Source organism: Marmota monax, unplaced genomic scaffold (assembly GCF_021218885.2).
Source record: "Marmota monax isolate L192 unplaced genomic scaffold, Marmota_monax_Labrador192_F-V1.1 WCK01_AAM20220418_F8-fsc00599, whole genome shotgun sequence".
NCBI lineage: Eukaryota > Metazoa > Chordata > Mammalia > Rodentia > Sciuridae > Marmota > Marmota monax.
This window is the reverse complement of record NW_026693178.1, coordinates 241,668-252,607: the sequence shown is the minus strand read 5'-3', so window position 1 is coordinate 252,607 and position 10,940 is coordinate 241,668. Positions and strand designations below refer to the sequence as shown.

The 10,940-nt window shown below is 39.8% G+C and overlaps 1 protein-coding gene across 1 annotated transcript in view; it reads right to left on the bottom strand.

The window, feature by feature from the left end:
- Nucleotides 1–7,208: 7,208 nt before the first annotated feature.
- Nucleotides 7,209–10,940, bottom strand: part of LOC124100469 (cyclin-dependent kinase 19) — a 141,727-nt gene continuing 137,995 nt past the window's right edge. The window contains exon 5 of the mRNA XM_046455998.2: nt 7,209–7,729. Within this exon, the coding sequence (XP_046311954.2) occupies nt 7,664–7,729 (66 nt within the window). The 3' untranslated portion in view covers nt 7,209–7,663. The remainder of the gene's footprint in view (nt 7,730–10,940) is intronic.

Genomic DNA, 10,940 nt, shown 5'->3' with positions numbered 1-10,940 from the left:
CAAATATAAGATAGTTGTAGTTTTGTGGATTGGTTTCTGTGTCCTCTATTCTGTACCATTGGTCCACACGCCTGTTTTGGTACCAGTACCATGCTGTTTTTGTTACTATTGCTCTGTAGTATAGTTTGAAGTCTGGTATCGCTATACCGCCTGATTCACACTTCTTGCTTAGCATTGTTTTTGCTATTCTGGGTCTTTTATTTTTCCATATGAATTTCATGATTGCTTTCTCTATTTCTACAAGAAATGCCATTGGGATTTTGATTGGCATTGCATTAAACCTATAGAGAACTTTTGGTAATATCGCCATTTTGATGATGTTAGTTCTGCCTATCCATGAACAGGGTATATTTTTCCATCTTCTAAGATCTTCTTCTATTTCTCTCTTTAGGGTTCTGTAGTTTTCATTGTATAAGTCTTTCACCTCTTTTGTTAGGTTGATTCCCAAGTATTTTATTTTTTTTGAAGATATTTTGAATGGAGTGGTTGTCCTCATTTCCATTTCAGAGGATTTGTCGCTGATATACAGGAATGCCTTTGATTTATGCGTGTTGATTTTAAATCCTGCCACTTTGCTGAATTCATTTATTAGCTCTAATAGTTTCTTTGTAGAGCCTTTTGGGTCTGCTAGATATAGAATCATATCATCTGCAAATAGTGATAATTTAATTTCTTCTTTTCCTATTTTTATGCCTTTAATTTCTTTCGTCTGTCTAATTGCTCTGGCCAGTGTTTCGAGAACTATGTTGAAGAGAAGTGGAGAGAGAGGGCATCCCTGTCTTGTTCCAGATTTTAGAGGGAATGCCTTCAGTTTTTCTCCATTCAGAATAATGCTAGCCTGAGGCTTAGCATAGATTGCTTTTACAATATTGAGGTATGTTCCTGTTATCCCTAGTTTTTCTAGAGTTTTGAACATAAAGGGATGCTGTACTTTGTCAAATGCTTTTTCCGCATCTATCGAGATGATCATATGGTTCTTATTTTTAAGTCTATTGATGTGGTGAATAACATTTATTGATTTCCGTATATTGAACCAGCCTTGCATCCCAGGGATGAATCCTACTTGATCATGGTGTACAATTTTTTTGATATGTTTTTGTATCCGATTCGCCAGAATTTTATTGAGGATTTTTGCATCTAGGTTCATTAGAGATATTGGTCTGTAGTTTTCTTTCTTTGAAGTGTCTTTGTCTGGTTTAGGTATCAGGGTGATGTTGGCCTCATAGAATGAATTTGGAAGTTCTCCCTCCTTTTCTATTTCCTGAAGTAGCTTGAAAAGTATTGGTATTAGTTCTTCTTTAAAGGTTTTGTAAAATTCTGCTGTATACCCATCGGGACCTGGGCTTTTCTTAGTTGGTAGTCTTTTTATGGTTTCTTCTATCTCCTCAATTGATATTGGTCTGTTTAGGTTTTCTATATCCTCCTGACTCAATCTGGGCAGATCATATGACTTAAGAAATTTATCTATGCCTTCACTATCTTCTAATTTATTGGAGTATAAGGATTCAAAATAGTTTTTGATTATCTTCTGTATTTCTGAAGTGTCTGTTGTGATATTGCCTTTTTCATCCCGTATGCTAGTAATTTGAGTTCTCTCTCTTCTTCTCTTCACTAGCATCGCTAAGGGTCTGTCGATTTTGTTTATTTTTTCAAAGAACCAACTTTTAGTTTTGTCAATTTTTTCAATTGTTTCTTTTGTTTCGATTTCATTAATTTCAGCTCTGATTTTAATTATTTCTTGCCTTCTACTTCTTTTGCTGTTGTTTTGCTCTTCTTTTTCAAGGATTTTGAGATGAAGTATGAGATCATTTATTTGTTGGTTTTTTCTTTTTTTAAGGAATGAACTCCAAGCAATGAATTTTCCTCTTAGAACTGCTTTCAATGTGTCCCATAGATTCCGATATGTTGTGTCTGTGTTTTCATTTATCTCTAAGAATTTTTTTAATTTCCTCCTTGATGTCTTCTATAACCCATTGATCATTCAGTAACCTATTGTTCATTCTCCAATTGATGTATGCTTTTTCCTTCCTTCTTTTATCGTTGATTTTCAGTTTCATTCCATTATGATCAGATAAGATGCATGGTAATATCTCTACTCCTTTATATTGTCTAAGAGTTGCCCTGTGACATAATATATGATCTATTTTTGAGAAGGATCCATGTGCTGCTGAGAAAAAAGTGTAACTGCTTGATGTTGGGTGGTATACTCTATATATGTCAATTAGGTCTAGGTTATTAATAGTGTTATTGAGTTCTATAGTTTCCTTATTCAACTTTTGTTTGGAAGATCTGTCCAGTGGCGAGAGAGGTGTGTTGAAGTCTCCCATGATTATGGTGTGGTGGTCTATTAGACTCTTGAACTTGAGAAGAGTTTGTTTGACGAACATAGCTGCACCATTGTTTGGGGCATAAATATTTATGATTGTTATGTCTTGTTGGTGTATGGTTCCCTTAAGCAGTATGTAGTGTCCCTCTTTATCTCTTTTGATTAACTTTGGCTTGAAATCTATTTTATTTGATATGAGTATGGACACGCCTGCTTGTTTCCGAAGTCCATATGAGTGATATGATTTTTCCCAACCTTTCACCTTCAGCCTATGTATGTCTTTTCCTATCAAATGCGTCTCCTGTAGGCAGCATATTGTTGGGTCTTGTTTTGTGATCCATTCTACTAGCCTGTGTCTCTTAATTGGTGAGTTTAAGCCATTAACATTTAGGGTTATTATTGAGATATGGGTTGTTCTTCCAGCCATATTTGTTTATTTCTGTTACTAAACATTGTTTGTTTTCCTCTTTGATTGTTCCCCCCCCCTTTACTGTCCTACCTCCCACTGTTGGTTTTCATTGTTATTTTCCATTTCCTCTTCCTGTAATACTTTGGCTAGGATGTTTTGAAGAGATGGTTTTCTAGCTGCGAATTCTTTAAACTTTTGTTTATCGTGGAAGGTTTTAATTTCATTCTCCATCCTGAAGCTTAATTTCGCTGGATACACAATTCTTGGTTGGAACCCATTATCTTTCAGTGTTTGAAATATGTTATTCCAGGATCTTCTAGCTTTCAGAGTCTGTGTTGAAAGATCAGCTGTTATCCTGATTGGCTTACCCCTAAATGTAATCTGCTTCCTTTCTCTTGTAGCTTTTAAAATTCTCTCCTTATTCTGTATGTTGGGCATCTTCATTATAATGTGTCTAGGTGTGGATCTCTTATGATTTTGCACATTCGGCGTCCTGTAGGCTTCTAGGATTTGGGATTCTGTCTCATTCTTCAAGTCTGGGAAGTTTTCTTGTATTATTTCATTGAATAGACTGCTCATTCCTTTGGTTTGGAGCTCTGTACCTTCCTGTATCCCAATGACTCTTAAGTTTGGTCTCTTAATGTTATCCCATATTTCTTGGATGTTCTGCTCATGGTTTCTTAACAGTCTTGCTGAGCTGTCTATGTTCTTTTCCAGTTGAAATACTTTGTCTTCATTGTCTGATGTTCTATCTTCTAAGTGTTCTACTCTGTTGGTAGTATTCTCCATTGAGTTTTTAAGTTGGTTTATTGCTTCCTGCATTTCTAGGATTTCTGATTGCTTGTTTTTTATAACCTCTATCTCCCTGTATAGTTGATCCTTTGCTTCCTGGATTTGTTTGCGTAATTCGTTGTCGAAGTGATCTTTCATTGTCTGATTTTGCTGTTTAATGTCTTCCTTGATACTCCAGATCATCTGAAGCATGTATATCCTGAATTCTTTATCTGACATTCCATCTGCTGCAGCTGTTACCTCTTCTAAAGTTGCGTTGACCTGCATTGCTTGTGGTCCTTTCTTTCCTTGTCTTTTCATACTGCTTGCGTATCTTTCCTGCAGGTGCGGGCGGCGGCTCTGCTCTCTCCTTATTCCAATTGGGGTGTCGTGGCTACCACGCCGGCAGGTCACTGGGCCTGTTCTGGGAGCTGGTGGCGGCTCTGTTCTGCCCCTACTCCAATTGGGGTGACGTGTCTGTCGTACCAGCAGGCCACTGGGCCTGTCCCGCTGGTCGGTCGCAGATCTGCCCACCTTTCGGGCACGGGTGGAGGCTCTGCTTTGCCCCTACTCCAATTGGGGTGTCGTGACTACCCCGCCTGCAGGATGCTGGGTCTGTTCCTGGCAAGGGAGGCGACTCTGCTCTGTCACTACTCCAATTAGGGTGGTGTTTGTACCCCGCCGGCAGGCTCCTGGGCCTGATCCGCCGGTCTGTTGTAGGTCTGCCTACCTTGAAGGCGCGGGCGGCGGATCTGCCCTGCCCCTCCTACCACGCCTGCGGACCCCTGGGCCTGATCTGCAGGTTGATCACTGGTCTGCTCACCCTGCGGGCACGGGTGGCGGTTCCGCTCCACCCCCACTCCAATTGGGGTCACGTGACCACCACACCGGCAGGGCCTGATCCAGGCGTGGGATAAGGATCTGCTCTGCCCCTACTCGAGTTGGGGTGACGTGTGTACCACACTGGCAGGCCACTGGGCCTGACCCGCCAGGCTGTCACAGGTCTGTTTACCTTGCAAGCGCGAAGGGCGGCTCTGCCCTGCCCCTCCTACCACGCCCATGTACTACTGGGTCGTGGGTCTGCCCACCTGGCGGGTGTGGGTGGCGGCTCCGCTCCGCCCCCTCTCCAATTGGGGTCACGCGGTCACCACGCTGGCGAGCCGCTGGGCCTGCTCCGGGGGCTGGCGGCGGCCCGGCTCCTTCCCTCTGGCTCGAGGACAAATTGAGGAGACTCGGGTGACTGAGCCTCACCCCCCTTACCAGGAGACCAACTGCTTATGTCACCGCTGGTATTGATGAAGATCTCTCCTCCACCGCTTTCTGCTGACATCAGATCTCTGCCATGTTGGTATCCTATGCGAATGGCAGCATTTCGTTCCCCTTGCCAGGCAACCCAAGCAATGGGTGAGTCCTGACCTGCCCTCAGCAGGACCCGGACCGAGACACAGTTTCCGCGGGCTCCTAGCCCCGGTCCAGGGAAGTTCCGGGAGCTGGAACTCGGCCGCTCCGTGCTCGGTGTAAGCTCCTATAAGTGTAAGCTCCAAGAAGCAGCCCCCGCGGGCTCAGTTCCGGGAGCCGGAATTCGGCCGCTTAGTGCTTGGTGTATGCTCTGATAGTAGCAGGGTCCAAGAAGCAGCCTCCGCGGGCTCCGCAGCCCTGAGCCAGGGCGGTTCCGGGACGGTTCCGGGAGCCGGAACTCGGCCGCTCTGTGCTCGGTGTAAGCTCCTATAAGTGTAAGCTCCAAGAAGCAGCCTCCGCGGGCTCCGCAGCCCTGAGCCAGGGCGGTTCCGGGACGGTTCCGGGAGCCGGAACTCGGCCGCCCCGCACTCCGTGTTCACTCCGATAAGATCAGATTTTAAGAAGCCCCCAGGCGCTGAACCCTAGCAATCTGTCTGCAAGCCGCAGGCGAATTGCAGCCTGAAATTACCTGTTCTATGGCTGAATGAGCTGCGGTCAGTCAAAAACAGGTGTGGTGACGTCAGTTTACCAACATGGTGGCTGCTGGCCTCCTCTGTGGTCTGACCGGTGTGGAGAACCGAGATGGACCGCTTCCTTCCCCGTCTCGAACCCAGAATTCAGCCCTGAGTGCGGTGCTTGCGCGTCTGGCAGAAACTGCAGCGCTGTAACCCTGCGTCTCTATCCCAGCGCGCCTTGCAGACTCTAGCCGCGGGGCAATTTGCTTAATAAGCAGTGTTACCCTCCATGCGACAAACCTCTCGCGTTTGAGTCCCCGTAGCCGATCCTCATGCGATGGAAATCCTTCCTCCAGGTTCCGGCGCACCCCACTATTGCTGGAAATTCCTAACAAGATATCCTTTAGCCGTCCTGACTTGTCATACTCCCACACAGTGAAGCAGCACACGGGGGTAATGCACTCCCCTCGCCGCCATCTTCCCTCCTCCTCTCTCTCTTATAAAGCAGTTTTGATCAAGAGATAAATTAGATGCCAGACTATAACAAATTAGGGTAAGTGGAATCCAAAAGTGAACATCAAGGATGTTCCAGAAGTATAGGAATAAGAGTGGAATAAAAATAGAACAAATGTTAAAGAAAACAACATGGATACAAGACTTATTTTAAAATCAGGAAAAGGACTATGAACGTTTGAAGGAAAGAAGAAACTTGAGAAGGGGAAAATGATAATACTATCATATAAGAATCTTAGGCAGGGCAGGGTGATATTTAGAAGATAGGAAAGGAACTAGTAAGTTCGACTTTGGAAGGGAAGAGTAACTCTATCTGAGGCTGTTTCATAGGCAGAGTTGTGTTGACAAAAAGTGGAAGTGAGCGAGGTCACACAACCAACTCCGACATTAACAGATGTTTGTTTGTTGTTAGCCATGTAGTCTCAGGACTAGGAACCCAAGTCCTATCTTTGAAAGACTAAATAAGCTACTAACTGTCTAAATCCAGCTTTCCTTATCTACATTATAAATGAAATAACATTGAAGGCACCTACCACACTGTACAGTACAGTTTATTTTACTGTCTCTCACAGGGAGGGACAATCCCTTTTACTCTTTCACCTGTACCTCGTAAAATGTAGATACTTTAAAAATGCCTATAAGAAAAAGAGTGTGAGTATAAAACACAAATAAGTGAGGAGGAGTAGAAAAGGGAGGGGGAAAGATAAGAGGTATAGCAGCCCCAGGTAATTAATTAACATTAATACTTTTTTGAATAAAGCTGAATGCAAACTCAGAGTAGAATTTTAATGAAAGCGAAGTTGGTTTAGAGCTTCTTCAGAAATAGGTTAGGAAAGTAATGGAAGAAGTCGAAAACTAAGCAGCAGGACAGACTCAGGTGAAGCAGGAAAGCATGAGTTTGTTTTAGGTCAACTTAGCACCTTCTCTAGCAGAGTATATTCTAATAGCAAAGAAAGTAGGCTGATAAAACAAATTTAAAGTCCTTTTAAAAAGCACTGGACATGGGCTGGACTTGAGCTCAGTGGTAGAGTGCTTGTCTAGCACATATGAGGCACTGGATTCGATCCTTAGCAACACATAAAAATCAAGAAAGAAAGAAGGTATTTATCCATCTATAACTAAATTTTTTTTTTTAAAATTGAACATCCAATAAACATAATTTCTATGAAAATAAATTAGACAAAGCATTTCTTAGCTCATTTTTTAGGTATAAATAATGTTAATTTCTTTTAGACCCTTCAAGTAAGTATGAAAGGCTATAAACATATATTTATTGGGAAAAAATGTCAGTCCCTGGCACAGGATATGCAGGCCAAGAGTGGGGGAGTGAGGAAAACATGTGAGGGTCTCTAAGTCAAGGGGGATATATTCAGGGAAAGGACATTTGGTAAGGTTAAGGAAAAAAAATGAGATTTATGGGATTATGTTTAGGGTAACTCTGCAGGACAGTGGTAGTAAGTAACATAAACACATGCTTGGGACACTGTATGGGAGTGAATGTCTTCGTGGGCTTCCTTGTCAATTCCCAGTGATTTTTCAACTTAGAATTACAGGATCTTATTGCGGGGGAGGGGTTGAGGTTTTATAGACTATACACCTACATTTTCCAACATCTTTTCTAAAAATAATGTGCAGAAGTAATTTTAAAATTAACTTCTTAAATAAGAGTATTAAATAGGGAAACCGTCTTTGAAGGAATTTCAGCTTCTTAATAAATTATTTAAGGAGTAATTACCTACCTATTTTGACTCTCCCTCTCTCGGGACCTTCTCCCATTACTAGGATATTTGCTGGTTTCTAGAAATAAAAATAGAGCATTCAAATTACTGTTTATTCCTTTGACATGCTCTAAAATGGAAAAACTTCTTATAATATGAAAATAGCATTTGTGCATTTTCATCAAAACTAAACTTAAAATCAAATAGCAAGCACCTTCTACATAGTTAAAGCACTCAACACACTTGGAAGTTAGCACTAACTTTACATAAACATCCTTGCCATGGAAACATAACTTATTTTCAAAATTATGCCATTCAAATAATTACAAAACAATTAAAGTTATTGTTTATAATCATCTCACACAAAAAAATAGTAATAACAATTTTAAAACCTGCATAAGTTATATAAACTGATTATTGCCCAGAACAAAGAGTTTGCATGGATGAAAATTTTTTATATAAAAATTTCAAACCACAATAAAATTGCCTTCACTTAAATAAATCAAATGGAACATTCTTTGCTAAATATTCCTAACCTGCCATAGGAAAACATGACCAACATTTAACAGACTCCATTAAAATTCATATGTACATGCAAAAGTAAGAAACTCCAAATATAATTTCAAAATGTAGAAAAGTAAAAACCAAGGTTAATACAGAGCTATATAAAGAAAATGAGTAGGCGGTAAATGTATCTACCATCTTTTAAGCTATCTTTATCTTCAGACATTTGGAAAAAGAAACTGTGCAGAGAGATTTGGGGTGGGAAGAGGCAAGTGAGTCTTTGTCGAGAAAATTTGTGTTTAAATTTACTGAATTCATTTATTTAATCGATGAATATGTTTTAATGTCTTCTAGGGGCAAAGAACCATACCTAAGCATTAAGAGGAAAAACTAAAACATCATAAAACCAAGATCCTAATCTCCAGATGCTCACTATGTAGAAAAAAAAATTGGAAGTTTTGTATAATATTAGAAGCTTGGCCTGAGGCCTTTCTTCCATTAGAGATTTAACTGGGCTACCTTTATGATCCCTCTCAATCTGCTAATTTTTTAAAGCATTTCAATGAAAACAATAATTACTACTTTTTAGAAGTTCAAAGTCAGAAGTGATTAACTAGAGATTTCATTATTGAGGGAAATGTTCACCAGGGGTAAGGGTGAGAACTATATCCATTTGTAGATCCTGAAAAATGAACAGCAATCAGCATGGCAGAGTAGAGGAAGAGTGAGAGCACCAGAGCATCACAGAAGGTGAAAAAACTGTGAATGGGTATACTGAGGATACAATAAGAAGTCTGACTTAGCAGGAGAAGGCTCATGTTGGGGGAAGTTGGATGAAACTGGACTATGGATAGTCTTAAATACCAGGTGAAGTAATCTGAGCTTTATACTACAGGTAGTGAGATTATAGGAAAGGTGGAATAAGAGAACTGGGCATGAAGTGATAAGGGACCAGAGAGGAAGAAATGGAGCTGAGAAGTGTTTAGAGGAGAACTTTGTGACTACTTGAAATCAAAGATTAAGAAAGAGTGATAAAGATTTCACCAAAGTTTTCTGAATCTATGTGCTCAAAAGAATGATAGTGCCTTTTATGGAAATAGAAAAGTTATGAGAGATACTGGTTTGGGATGGGGAACAACAAAGAGTAGTTGACATTAAGTTTGAGTAACATGAGATGCCTAAGTCATACTAGCCAGGGGAGTGAAAATAAGAAAATTTGGATTTGAAAGTTATTGCCACTACAGTGTAATAATTAAAAATGTGAGACAGGATTAATTCACCATAGAAAAATAAGAAAAATAACATCAGATAAAAACTGATGAATGAATAAATTTCCAAATTCAAGTTTGGAAAAAGAATCAAGTTTGGTAACTACTTATCAAAGATACATTATTACTGTACTGCAGACCTTTAGGGAAAAAAATTTAAAGACCTTGACTTTGTCAAGAAGCATAAGCCTAGTAAGGCAAGTTGGGACAGACAGATTTTTTAGAATAGAGTGCATATTATAAAAAGTGACAAAATAGAAAAGTACCAAAAGAATGATTCTTTTCAGTGAATATCAGATAGTCTTTAGGAAGATGACTTTGGATGACTACAAGTAAACAGGACACAGATTTATTAAGAAGAAACAAAAGAATGACTGTTTCGGCAAATGGAACCCTACAGGTAAGAACACAGTCACATAAAAACACAGATATACCATATTAAGAGCCTGTATGAGTATTTTTATGTGAGTAGAGCATAGAATGCTTTGTACAGAAATAAGACTAGAAAACTATGTTGGGAATAAAATACCACATTAAAAAAACTAGAATCTATTCTATAGGCAAAGCAAAACAAGACAATGAGATAATATCTATTTAAGAAAGAAAGTCTGGAAACAATATGAAGGATAGATTGGAAGGACAGATGAATCAATGAACAATGAAGCACAAAGTAGAGGTTGGAAATGAGCTACAATAGTCTAGGGAAAAGTACAACTTAATCTGCGGCAATGGTCACAGAGGAACACAAAAACATTTCAAGGTAAAAGTTCAAGACTTGTCATCATTGTTTTTTTACACCATTCTCTCCATCCTCATTTATTCAACAAATATTGATTATATGCATACTAAGCAATAGACAATGGTTTTGATGTGAGAAATGTGACAGAAAAAAAAACAGGAAAAATTCTTGCCCTTTTGGAGTTTATATTCTAATGGAAAGAGAATAAATAAGTATATACATAGTACATCACATATTATAAGTAATATGGAAATACAGAAAACAAGGAGACTGCCATATCTTGTATTATGGCTAACCAAGTGTTCTAAGGGACCCTGCCCTTACAGAACAATTATATGCAGCATAAGGAAAATTTCTCAAAGTGTCCCTTATCTCACAGGGGTCAAAGATATCTACAACAACTTTCAGCCTCTGAATAATGTATCCTTATGGATGGAGAGTTAAGAAAAGGCAGAATGGACCTCAGAGCAGATACTAAATACACAATTCCCTTGGGACATGGAACCCTGAATCATCAACCAGGTGAGGAAGTTGAGTCTTCTATTCTACAATTGCCAAGACCCTGAAGGGAACTAAACCTAGATACCACCAGAAGAAGCAAAAGCAAAACCTTTCCAGAGGCAAAAAACTTCCCAACTTAGGCCTGAGGAATCATGTTTCCATAATGAATTAAAATCAGAATCCATTCATATGCTATTGACAAGAGGTAACCTAAATGAAGGACCCTAAAAGCTAAAAATTTAAGAATGTTTAAAAATATATTAACTGCTTAAGGAAAG